The following is a 13,735-nucleotide window of genomic DNA, read 5'->3' as shown; positions in this document are numbered from 1 at the left end:
TTTTATCACTCGATGATGGTGTGTTACCAATATTGAAATCCCATCGATTCAAAGCTTGTGTTTTCAACTTACTATGTCGAATAAATACATCACCAACTCAGAAGTCTCAAGACAATGTCACACGGTATCTTTTCATGCAAAACATGAAGAGGAAACAAATATCATGTAATAAATCATGAACTGCGGCCACAGTGGAACAAACATTATTTAAGACATCATATATCTATCAGAATACAATGCCTACCACAAACAAGATTTTCATTATGAGTTTCTTATAGGCGTGTAACTACCCAACTGCTCCATTTGCCAGCTTTCGTGCGGGGCAACGTGGTCGTTGAAAGGAGCGAATTGCTGCGAAATTCCAAAGCGCCACAATTAATTTTAACAAAAACATCAGTGATGCAAATAACTTGGTAGTGTTAAAAAAATAAAGCCCAGATTCGCGTACCTCCATCTTTGTTAAAAGCTCGTTGGCAGTAGGAGCGGAAATGACTATGTGCCGAGCACTTGGTTTGATGAAGCCTTCTTCAACGCCTTTGTCGAATAAATTGAGCAACAAGTCATAGTAACCATCAACATTTAGCAAACCAACCTGTCCAAAAAGCAACACATATCAAGAAGTAACAAAAAAATTCGGGCGTTCTCTTTGAATAAAGATAGATGCATCACCGGTTTTTTATGAATTCCGAGCTGTGCCCATGTGATCATTTCCATAGTCTCTTCCATGGTTCCATATCCTCCTAGAAAATTCAGGATGTTTTTAAGAGAAAAACACATGTATTGGGATAACAATTACTTATGCTTCTTTTAATGTTCATTTACCAGGAAGGGAAATGAAAGCTTCAGCCTCTTTAGCCATTTCAGCTTTGCGCTCATGCATATCTGAAACGATTCTCACGTCTCCAACAGCTCCGCCTGATATCTGTCAATGGAACTCAAACAAAGTACCTTGTCAGGAAAACGAACAAATCGCTAAAAATTACAAACACACAAGGTCCCCAATGAGGATATGGAATATCAAACTAGAAGTTAAACAGACAATGGTGCAAGTCCTATTCGATTTGAAACATAGCTGCTGTATAACAAGGTCTAAAAAGTTGACCAGGAAGTCCTAGCAATCGTGATTGCTTGGTAAAATAATGGATGAACAAAACATACATTTAGTATAAAGTCCATTAAGAAGAAGCTGTAAAATCTAATGCAAACATACCTCAAAGGGAACCAAAGCTTTGGGAATTACTCTGCATAACGAAAAACCGAGTCAAGGATATCCTATAGCATAGAAGATCAATCACATTCTACGTATTTTTTTGCCACAAAACTCACCCAAGAACATGACAACCACCATCAAAAACTCTCTGAGAAATCAACCCCATCAACCCGACGCTTCCGCCACCGTACACCAAGTCAATCTTCCTATTTACCTGCAACCACCACCCACCATTCACAGAGTACACAAATACTTCACACAACACAAAACAATCAAAATGGAACAGAATGAAGATGATTGAGTGTATTTCAAGGTTGAACTCTAAACATGAGAATCCCAATGCCACAATGAAGGAAACACACTTGTATAGACAAATATAATTCTTGAAAACACACTCAGGGTCGTTGAAAAGCTCTAATCAATAAAAAGTACAAGAATCCCATTGTTCATAAAGAAAAAAATCATCCCAAAAGTCAATACCTTGACTCAGAACCTAGGAAAATTAATAAGTCAATTGCAGCCAAGAAATATAAAGATTCAACAAAAAAAGATAGAATCTTTTTCCCATTAAAGGTAAAAGACACCAACCAGTTCATTTCCCAAGTCATTAGCAGCATCACTGAAGACTTTCCTGTGGCCAGGCTGACTTCCACAAAACACACAAATCTTCTTGAACTGGCTACTCATGTTTTCCATTCAATTCACTGTTATTCACACTAATCAAAATCTAATCCCTCCCCCTCTTACAGATACCAAAATCAAATTGAAACAGATGATAGTCCAATCTTCACCAAAAAAAAATAAAAATTTAACACAAAGATCAAAGAGTCGGGACAGATTAACGTAAAGACAATCCGGGCATTTCTTGATTCAGTGAATATATCAGTTCGAATCACAAAAATCTGTAGACATTTAGATTTTGCTGCGGTCTTTGCTAGCGCGCGTGCGTGTTCCGCAGACTTTCATATGATTAGATCAAATTAATTAAAGAAGGAAAAGAAAGAGCAGCCAGAAAAGGAAAAATTAAGAGTCGTCCTGGTTCTTGATTATAATTATAACGCTTGAAAACATATATTATATTAATGTGTGTGCATATATATTCTATTTATTTATTCCAAATCTACTTTTCTTCTTTTACTAATGTTATTGAACTTATTAGTTTTATTCATTTATAATGTATATATATATTTTTAATACAATATTTACTATTATAGATTACAAATATATATTTTACTGTTTAATTACGAATTATATGTTTCTACTTTTTCGATCTAGTATGTAAAGCAAAAAAATAATGATGATAAAAATTATTCGCTTGTACCTGTTTCAGCCAATTCAATAACAAAGAACCCTATTTCAATACAATTATGCGCGTTTTTAATAAAAAAAATACTTTAAAAGTGATATTTTTTTGTTAATTAATAAAAGAGTGGGTTTTTGTGATATGAATCGATTCAACTCACGAAATTGATTGGTAAGACGGTTTTAATAGGAGTTCATTGTCAAAATAAATTTTTTGTCAAGATAGAGAAAATTGTATTTTTAGTTCTATTTGATTTTGATAATCTATTGTCAAATTTAAGTTTTAATACGTTTTTTTTTCAAGTAATTATTCTAGTCATTTTTTGACGTAGCATTGATGTTACTTCGTTGCGGCATTTATGTGACACCAATATATGCTATCAAGCCTGTCATCAACCGTCCGAATTAAAAACGACTATTACAATATTAAGATTGAAATTTGACAAAATAAATATATTGAATTAAAATTTAATCATTTAAAATATTTAATTAAGCGTGTGGTTATACCAGCGCATAGGAATTTAGAATAGTTGTGTGCTAATGATCCCTTGGTTGCTGCCTTTAAGCCCACTGATTCTTTGAAGATTTTTTTTTTGAAAAAAAAATATTATTTCGAATATTTCAATAAAATATTGAATTGATAAATCGTTCACGTGAGACATCCTTTTTTATCTTTTATATTTCTTAAATCTCATTTTCATTTTTATTGATGAGTCCAAACTTATGAAAAGATCGAACTAATAAAAAAAATCTTTGTGCCCGCCTTAAACATGTAAGAATAATTTCCTTCCCAATATTTTATAATATGATGATATTTGCTAGGATGCGATTTTCTATCATCTATAATTTTTTAAAAAAAATAGATATTTTTGTAAATACGAAATTATAGGTAAAACCGTAAAAGATTCTCTTTAATGGTACAAAGAAAATAATAAACAAAAATATTCCGAAGGTAGAAATATGATAATTAAAATTTTAATTAAAAATATCAGACTTTTACAATTTTAGCTATCTACATAGCCAAAATTATTTTTACTTAAAATATAAAAATAAAATCACTCATTAATATAATTTCTTCAGTCATATTTACACATTGATTCCACGCTTAATTTATGGTTCCAATATCATTCATTACTCAGAACTAAAAACTAAGTTTGAAAATAAATTCGTTCTAGACTCAAAACTGATCTTCTTGATCATACGAGAGATATCTCGTATAAAATTAGGTCAATGATTAAGATATTAAGATACAGTTTGATTCATGAAATATGATGATAAACAAATTAAAAATATATAACTAGATCTAACTATTGTAAAACTCGAGTCAAAATTGATGAAATAACTACAAAAATAGATGTGTAATATCAGAGTAGGGGTTTAGTACATGCCGCCCGCAGGGCACTACCCTGCGGGTGATGTGTAACCCCATGATTGATCAAAATTAGTGGACACTAATTTTGACCAATCATGGGCCGCCACATTACCCGCAGGGTACTAACCTGCGGGTAACATCTACTCAACCAAGAGAAACCCAGAGAAGGTGGCATTTGAATTTGATATTGCCAATAAGCAAGAAAGAAGAAATTGTCGACGAAGCACGAATATTCATGTAAATCGTCATCTTCTAGCTCGTCAAAGTCTGAATACGGATTGCAATGTTTATTTTTGTGATGGAATCCTACTTTTTTATTCGTTGGGCTTGTAATTCATGACTTATTAGTTTGTGAATAAAGAAATATGCCTAAATATTACATAACAAAGAAATACATAAATGATGTTTAATTTGCCTCAAAACATCGAGCTCGTCTCTTTGTTTTGTAGACTTTGGAGTACCTGATCGGTTCCAACTCATCGGTCTAGCCTCTTCGCTCTAGCGTGAAAACGATCGGCTTGGTAGAGTCACAAGCTCATGTGGCATATTAATATAGTCTCAACTCTCTGCAAAGAAGCGGATCATGAGTATGATCATTTATTTTGAGATGTTTAGAAAATGTTGCTCGACTTAAGAAGCACATCACCAACTTCGATCTCCACAATTCGTGGCGCTACATGAAGTTGGGCAAGAACGCTCTTGTACGTTCAGAGATCTTTCTAGCTAGTGTTTGTTGTAGCTGGTATGCAAGGAATACCCCAATGTCATTATTGGTCATGGTCTCTAGTTACTTTGAAAGGGAGGTGGAGAGTTGTCCTTGATCATTATTTGAATTAAATAAAAACAATGCAACAAAATGTCCACTTTTTTGTGCATTATTGTGGGAAAGTAATCCCCATGTTTTACCAATTTTTGACTTTCATTTTGAAGCTAAGTTGGTTATGGCTTCTCAAGCAATTTTTTTTTTTTGTTACTATATTACATAACATTTGACTAAGTCTAAAGCTGATGAATGCTATCGAGTTGCTCGTAAAACATGATGTTTGGACTGTTATTGATTTGAAATATTTGAGATCCACGGTTACCATATATATATATATATATATTGGTAAAATAACAAGAACTCGATCTCACAAAATCCCACCAAAGTGATGTTAGGAGAGGAGAAATCCAATAGTATCATTTGTGATTTACCCTTTCAATCGAATTATGTTCATCATTTCTTATTTTGAGGAGAAAGCGCCCTTAGCTCCACCAGTGAAAATAATATTCACAATCTTTATCCTGAGAAAATACTCATCATTTATCTTACTTGGACTCTTTTCTATTCAGCTTTCTAAATTTCACGTGTTGTCAACTTACAAACTCTTCAAAGAGAGGCCCACAAGATGGATTAATCTTTCACCATACAGACTTCAAGCCTTTTATGTCCACCACCACCCTACAAGATTCTAATACTAACAACAGTTATAATTAAATCTATTTTGCAGCAGCCAATTTGTTTAACACTCTTTAAATTTCTTGACATGGTATCGATAATTTTCACTAGAAGATTCGTTTTATATATACAAATTAAAAATATTATGAATTAAAAACATATATATTGTTAAAAATTCAATTTTTAAAACTTGTGTTATTAACAAACAATAATATAATAAACATAACACAAATAGAACAATATGAATTGAAATAAATTTTTGAAAAATGTTTATCCATCCACACGCCATACAAATATGCAATAAAAAAAATAACACTCAATAAACAATCTAGAGATATAATGACAAATAATGATGAAATTAATATGCATGTATCAAAGTATAACCAATTAATATAATAAAGAACGTCTATCAAAAAAGTTGGACATATAAAAATAAGTTAAATTATCTACGATTTGATTAATCTATATTATACATTTATACAGGTGAGATAAATAAAAAAAAAAATTAGTTGTTTATAATGATTGGTTATTAATGTTATTCAAGTAAAAACTATTGGATATCGGACTAACTCTTTTATTGATTTAATTTAATATAATTTCTAACATATCATGATACTTGGTTTATTACTAATAAATTCGAATATTAATTAAATATTTTGATAAAAGTATGTATTCATAGTTTTTCATGATTTCCAAATTGTATCATTTTAGATAATGATTATAGAATATAATTAGGTGATATTCTTCTAACTACAATCATGATGCTATTTTACGAACTATTTCATAAATTCTAAAGTAAATTAAGTTAATTATATATTCTATTGATACAATTAAGTTGGGATACTTTTATCACTTAGATTAATATGATATAATAAATTATAAAATGCGAAAATAAAATAAACCATTGAAAATATCGCATTAGTGTTACTTTTAATTGTTTATCAATTTTACCTCAATAGTTAATTCTTTATCATTACAACAGTATATATAATTTCAAATTAAAAGTATACATGACTACAAACTAAAAAATAAATATAACTCAACTTTATTTTTTTATCTTTAATTATTTTTTTGAACTCTAATGTAAATAATTGATTAAATTAATTTGAGGAAAATATGTGTAATTTAGTTGGTTAAATTAATTACCCATTAGGTAATCGAAATTTCTAACATCTCTTATCTTTAGTCCTCTAATGACAATTATATTAATTATCCAGACTGTGTTTAATAATAAATATTGATTTTAATTTTAATTTTTAATTAATGTTTTCATTTCATTTATTAAGAATATAATTAGGTGATATTCTTCTAACTACAATTATGATGCTATTTTATGGACTCCATTTAATAAATTTTAAATTAAATTAAGTTAACTATATATTTTATCGAGTACAATTAAGTTAGGACAATTATATCACTTATATTAATATGATATAATAAATTATAAAATGCGAAAATATAATAAACCATTGAAAATATCGCATTAGTTTTACTTTTAATACTTTATCAATTATCAATTTTGCGTTTAATTTTTTATCAATAATTCAACTTTACTTTTATATGTTTAACAATTAGTTGGACTCCAATTTAAATAATAAATTAAATTAATATTATAAAAATGTGGGTAATTTAGTTGGTTAATAATTAATTATTCATTAGGTAACCAAAATTTTTAACCTCTATTGATTATTAATGCTCTAATGACAATTAATTTTTAAGTTTTATTTTTAAATATTTTTTTAATTTTATTTATTAAAAGTTAATTAGTTATAATAATAAAAGATGGAATGGTAAGTTGAGGAAAACGTGGGTAGGTAGTTAGTGGGCAAAGTAATAATACTTTTTTTAGAAGAAATAATAATATTTCATAATGGATCATTTTAACCTATCTTTACAGGCACTACCCCATGATAAATCTAAGATTCTTCATTTATTAATACATGAGGGGTCCACTAAAAAATAATGGATCTCACATTTATTGATAAATGAGGACCCTTAGATGTATGTCAAGACAGTGCCTGTATAGGTAGGATGTAACTTACCATAAATAACATAAAAGCATGGATAAATAAAAGGGTTAATTTTGTCAATACACAATTAAAAAACAATCTTATCCACACGGACCGGATTTCGACTTTCTTTTTTGACCATTGGGATTTGGGAACGTAAAGTATACATCGACATTTGTAGGCCAAACCAGAAACTAAACAACATCGAAATTCCAATTTGAAAGTTCAAATATGATGATCAAGTGTGATAATTTTCGAGCAAGAGGCACCACACACAAACTACAAGAAATGATGATTCTAAATTAACTTTTTCATGAACTTTATAGGGAAAAAAAACAAAGAAATTTGTATGTGCCAATGCTACGCAAAATTTGAACCTTAATTTGCCATTTTATTATGTTGTTGATATGTGGGTGGTCCAGCACTGACAAAGGAATCCAATGCAAATGTTGGGATTTAACCGAAGACATCGAAAATATTGTTAAAAAAAAATTGATCCCGAAGAAGACTTCATTTTATATGAGTCAGAGGTCCATTGGATCATGCGGGGTTAAATTGAGGGACGTCAAATGTGTACGAGCGGCAGGGTAATGAGGGAGGAAACCACATGGTCAACCCCCAGAGCATACCACACAATATTTCAGCAGGGAATATGCTCTACACGAGGATCGAACCCGCAACGCTGGAAAATTTTTTCTCACGTCATCTTAAGCCTTACCAACTCGCTTATATCTAGGAGTGGGCGTTTGGGGTCGGGTACCCGACCCGACCCGATCGGGTAAAAACCGATCGGGTCGGTTACTTTTAAAAAAATCGGGTTCGGGTAGAACCCGAACCCGATATTGTGCTTTTCGGGTTGGTTTCGGGTAGTATAATTACTACCCGATCGGGTTCGGGTACCCGACAAAACCCGACAATTTTTTTTTTTTAAAAAAATTCAATATATATTAGTATGTATTATTCAAAAACATATCCTCTCTATTTTTATTATATTGCTCTCAACTAAAATGGTTGTTCATTTTTTTTGGATTTGGCATACATACATCTATTGAGAAATGATAATTTTTTAATTTGATTTTCCATAGATTTCGATTATTTAATTGTTTGATAGAGTTGAGAATTTTTTTTTTCAAAACTTATGAAAAATAAGTAAATATATGAGGGTAGAAGTAGTTCACAATCATAAATATATGTATTGTTTTTAATTTTCACATTCATCAAATTTGCAAAAAAAAAAATCCCGGGTACCCGACCTTACCCAAAAAAATCGGGTACCCGATTGTCGGATACCCGATTTATTCGGATCGGGTTCGGATAGTCAAAATAACTACCCAAAATGTCGGGTACCCGATCGATCCGATGAAACTTGACCAGCGCCCACCCCTACTTATATCCCGTGGACGACATCGAAAATATTCTTATCTACAAGTACTCAGGTCATGACTCATGGTTTGGACCTTGGCACCTTATAATATAATTTAAGTTGAGGAAAAATAACAGATAACTAATAAGTTTCAAAATAATGGTTCTCACAAATTTGACTTTTTTCGTTTCAAATTTTTATTTTTATTTTTGACTTTTTACAAAATATATGTATACCCATAAATTTTCAATTCGGTCGCACTCAAACTTACAGTACAAAGCTTAGGTTTCACGGCCACGAGAACTTTCCAAGTGATCATTTACTAAATATTAATTTTACATCAACCAAATCATTTATTATTTATTTCACATCAATCAAATTATTAAATTTAAATTACTATATTTCTCTTCATAAATAATATTATTCAAATTTTATTAATTTTTAAAAATACAAAATGTTAATCTATCATCTTATTTAAAATTTTATCAATCAAAACAAACAAGCTATCATTTATCAATCAAATAAACCAAATACTATTATTTTATATTTATTATTTTTTATCATATTATATTATTTATCTTTCTATTTATTATTATTTTTTCTTTAACTTGAAACGATACTTGATGACTTCGATTATCGTGAAATATAAAATTGAAATCGAAATCCAGTTGTGTGGGTGTGATTAGGTTCAACTACGATTTGAACAGTAAGGTTACATTGAAGGATCTGAAGCTATGTATTTCAATACTATGATGAATTTATTTTGAGTGGATTTCAAGTTCACATCTTTTTTAGTTTATTTAGATACAATAATAATTAAGATGGATATAAAATAACATAATATGCATTCTAAATAGATCTGATTCTTTCATATATTTCTTACCCAAAACAAATCGTTTCATTCAAGTATACAACATGTCTCGTGAATTCGGACAACTAACGAATCATCATTGTCTAGTTATATATCGAGTTGTTATCACTCCTCACATTTTGATATCCTAAGGGCATCCTCGACCATCTTTAACCATGCAATTCATTTTTCCATTCTTTATCCTCTAAAACAGAGTATTGATTTCTTTATTTCAAAAATCTTCTTTAACACACATTCTCTATTTTTTAAAAAAAAAATCTCTATTTTTTATTTTTAATTCCAAATTATTTAAGATAAGAAAAGTATTAATTATGTAATGTATTATTAAATAAAGTAAATTAAATATGACTCGATTTTTTAAAAATAATGTAATTATTTTGACATTAAATTGCAAGCCGTACACAACAATTAATACACGCATAAATCGAGATAATTATGAACTACACATACAATCTACGGACTAATATTCTAAATTAGAGTATTCCTCTCACAAATAATCAATAAGAGCATCCCGGAGTGCACAGTGAGCCGACCTATCTTTTATTTAACGACCGGAGTGCACAGTGAGCCGACCTATCTTTTATTTAACGATGACGTGCAAGAAAATGCAAGAAAATCTTGGAATCGGATATGTTCACCATGCACCATTTCAACTTCTGGGATGAGTGCTTCGCGATAATTTGTGATAAACATATGCTCATCTCGCTCATTTTCAATAATCGTATTATGCATTATAATAAACGTTGTCATGATATCATGCAACACATGTTTGCTCCAGACTCGTGCATGACTTGTGATTATTGCTCATTTTGATTGCAATATGTAATGTATTTTTTTTTGTGTCTCGATCTTATTCAATTATTATTTTCATAATTTCATTTGTTTCTTCAATGAACGTTTACAATAAATTAATAAATAAGAAAAAATAAGGAAGTCTGAAATACATTAAAAAACTAAAAAATCATTAAAATTAAATAAAAAGATTAAAATGAAAGATATATATGAAATGAACTAAGAAAAATGAAAAATAATACAAAAGAGTTTTTTTGTACTTAATTTTAGACAATGACATTTTTGGAAATATGGAGAAGGGTCGGAGATGCCCCAAGATGGATTGAAATGAAGCTATAACCATCGATTTTGAATCGAAACAAATCCCCTTCCCTCTTCGAATGCATTTTATTAGTTAGAAAATGAGCTACCTCTTTATTTTGATTTTTGAAGACATGTATTAAAAATATATAATGCATAGACAAAAACAATTTTCGTGCACTAACTTTAGGGATTTGTTTGTCTGCTAAACGGGTTGTGCTTTTTTAGGATCCACACAGTTATTTGGGTCCCATCTTTGCAATTAGAGCCAAACACAAAACCACTCAAGCGGGAATACAACCCATCCCCTTTTTTTTGAATTTCAAATCCGATTCCCTAATTGGATACTACAAAACAATCACTTTTGCACGAGTTTTTACCCATATATGTTGTTTTTGGAATCGCGAATCAGTTTTGTGAGTTAAATATCCAATTCGACTTGATTGACGAAAAATATTTTATTTTATAAAAACAAATATTACTTTTTATAAAAAATAAATATAAAACGAATCGAGTTTTATAATGGATTTTTTGCATAGTATAAAATTATGCATCTGTCTTCTATTAATGTGTGTGCTTTATTCTGTTTAGGCTGAACAGTTGCTTTGTCAGTTCCTTCAAACTTCTGTCTTTCTCTATGCGTCTTTTTCCATTCTCCACTTTGATAAATTCAACAAACCTTCTGTCTTCTCTTCTACTCTTTTTTTAGATTTTTTTCTCAGGAATCGGAGCTTTGCTTATTTGCTGAGGTTTTCTCGAATGGGTGCTTCGGGGAAGTGGGTTAAAGCATTGATAGGACTCAAGAAGCCTGCAAAAGATGACTACTATGTAAGATCAAGAACCCGCATGAATCTGCGTTTCTCCTGGTTACTTTTCTTGTTTTTAGACAAATTCGGTGCTACCCATTTCTTGTTCATAATCTTTTTTGTCTAATGCTTCATGTTTTGAAGGAGAAGCTGGGGGAGAAGAGCAGCAAATGGAGGCTGTGGAGGAAGGGTTCTTTGGGGGATTTTGGTGTGTCCTCGTGGAAAAGTTTCAGAAGAAATGGGAGATTTGTTGGTGGCTCAGAGTGTTCATTTGATTCTGTGTCATTGAAGAATAATAGCGATGCATTCACTGCCGCAGTGGCCGCTGTAGTGAGGGCTCCTCCTAAAGATTTCAAAGCTGTGAAACAAGAATGGGCTGCCATTAGAATCCAAACTGCATTTCGTGGCTTTTTGGTCAGATTTCTCGTTTACATAGTTTTATTTCTATGTCTTGAGTTGATGTTCAATGAAGATTTTGTGATTCGTGCTTATTTTATAGGGAACTTTGGCTTTTTTGGGTTGAAAAATGCTTCATTTGAATTGACAATTATTAGTTGGTGTTGGTTTAGCAAGTTTGAATTTTTTTTTGCCTCCGGTGCGTTTGAATTGAAGATTAAAGCTTTCTTTATAAAATGCTCAAGATTTATATTTATAAGAAAATTCTGCCGTATTTAGCTGACATTTTGATAATTTTATGATGTTGACTGATGAGATTCTCGAACTATCATTCTTAATATAAAGTTTCCAAGCATCAAATTATTCTGGATTGTCAGTCACTGTCTTGAATAAGTCAATTGATTTCTTATCGTTGAGTGAAAACATTTTAGGCAAGGAGAGCTTTGAGGGCATTGAAAGGATTGGTGAGACTTCAAGCCATAGTTCGTGGCAGACAGGTCCGAAAGCAAGCTGCTGTAACTCTTAGGTGTATGCAGGCTCTTGTTCGAGTTCAAGCTCGAATCAGGGCTCGTAATGTGCGTATGTCAGCTGAGGGATTGGCTGTGCAAAAGATGCTAGATGAGCGGCACAGCAAGGATGATATCTTGAAACAGGCTGAGGTAGCAGCATTCTTCGAAGTTTTTCGACATTTTCATTTGTTGAGGACGAGTTCATCCCACTTTGCAGGGGAAAAAAAAACAATTTAGTATTGAAGGACCTCCCTCGCCTCTCAGCTTATTCGGTTGACAATTAATTGGGTTTTTTATTTATTATTGGAATCTTCAGGATGGATGGTGTGGAAATAGGGGAACTCTTGAGGAGATTAAGACAAAGATACAAATGAGGCAAGAGGGAGCTTTCAAGAGAGAGAGGGCAATTGCATACTCTCTTGCTCAAAAGGTATTGTGATTTGTGTAGGTAAAAGATTTGGATTAATCTTTGTTTTCCTCTTTTTGGTGAGTGTAAACCGCACATAAGGGTGAGTGAGGCAGTCGACCCTCTCCTTCGTGTCAATTTCGTTTCAATTCAAATGAATATATTGCTTATGGAGGCCTATATGGAATGGTCAAGTGTGTTGCGTTTTGATTATTTTCTTGATTTTTCCAGCAGCAGAAGTCGAGCCAAAGCACTGATTCTCGGATGAAAAACAACCAACTGGATAGAAATAGCTGGGGTTGGAGCTGGCTAGAACGTTGGATGGCAGCAAAACCTTGGGAAACCAGGTTAATGGAGCAATCAAACATGAATGCTTCTTCCAAAACTCCACTTTCCATAACCTCGATAAATTCCGCCAAAAGAAATATTCATCCAAGATCAGCCGAACCAACTTTAGTAAAAGTAAGGAAAAACAACGTCAGCACAAGAATATCAGCAAAGCCGCCTGCCATGTTAGGACAAGCTCATTCATCTTCCAGCCCAAGTTCTGATTTTAGGCACGAAGAAAGCTCGGCTTCATCATCCATTCACGCTACTCCAATTTCAAGAAACATTGTTACTTCCGATAGAGCAGAAGATAGCAGCAGCAGCAGCTATAGTAGACGAAGCTATATGAACTTGACGGAGGCGACCAAGGCAAAGCAAAAAATCAATAGGGTTAAAAAACAATCCATGGAAGAATTTCAGTTTCTTCAAAAGTCAGCGGCTCATCGAAAGCTGAGTCAGAGTGATGGGAGATCATGGATTTAAGGAGGTAATTTGTTTATCTTGAACTTGCAACAGCTTGTTGTTATGATGTGATTTGGATGTCTGGTTTGTGTAAATTTTGTAACTTCATATCTTGGAATCTGTTAATTGTTTTTGAAGTTCAGTTTTAGTAGTCGAGTTCTTGAATTATGCA

At 31.7% G+C, this 13,735-nt stretch overlaps 2 protein-coding genes across 4 annotated transcripts; one reads left to right on the top strand and one right to left on the bottom strand.

The window, feature by feature from the left end:
- Positions 1-55: 55 nt before the first annotated feature.
- Positions 56-2,253, bottom strand: LOC140871232 (cytokinin riboside 5'-monophosphate phosphoribohydrolase LOG8). Its single transcript, XM_073273645.1, has 7 exons — positions 1,799-2,253; positions 1,327-1,424; positions 1,211-1,241; positions 823-922; positions 670-740; positions 449-592; positions 56-351 (listed from the first exon to the last, which is right to left on the bottom strand). The coding sequence occupies exons 1-7, from the start codon at positions 1,904-1,906 to the stop codon at positions 262-264; spliced, it is 642 nt and encodes a 213-aa protein (XP_073129746.1). The 5' UTR covers positions 1,907-2,253; the 3' UTR covers positions 56-261.
- An 8,995-nt stretch (positions 2,254-11,248) lies between these two features.
- LOC140872214 (protein IQ-DOMAIN 6-like) lies at positions 11,249-13,672 on the top strand. Of its 3 annotated transcripts, none has more exons than XM_073275012.1 (5): positions 11,249-11,485; positions 11,614-11,877; positions 12,291-12,518; positions 12,685-12,798; positions 13,006-13,672. In XM_073275012.1, exons 1-5 carry the CDS (start codon positions 11,417-11,419, stop codon positions 13,582-13,584), a joined length of 1,254 nt encoding a protein of 417 aa, XP_073131113.1. In that variant the 5' UTR covers positions 11,249-11,416; the 3' UTR covers positions 13,585-13,672. The 3 variants fall into 3 exon arrangements, with proteins under 3 accessions (XP_073131113.1, XP_073131112.1, XP_073131111.1); XM_073275011.1 differs by having other exon boundaries at positions 11,608-11,877; positions 13,009-13,672; XM_073275010.1 differs by having other exon boundaries at positions 11,608-11,877.
- Positions 13,673-13,735: the final 63 nt, after the last annotated feature.

Source organism: Henckelia pumila, unplaced genomic scaffold, assembly GCF_033568475.1.
Source record: "Henckelia pumila isolate YLH828 unplaced genomic scaffold, ASM3356847v2 CTG_461:::fragment_3, whole genome shotgun sequence".
Lineage (NCBI taxonomy): Eukaryota > Viridiplantae > Streptophyta > Magnoliopsida > Lamiales > Gesneriaceae > Henckelia > Henckelia pumila.
Note: the sequence above shows the minus strand (reverse complement) of the source record. Positions and strands in the feature narration are given on the sequence as shown.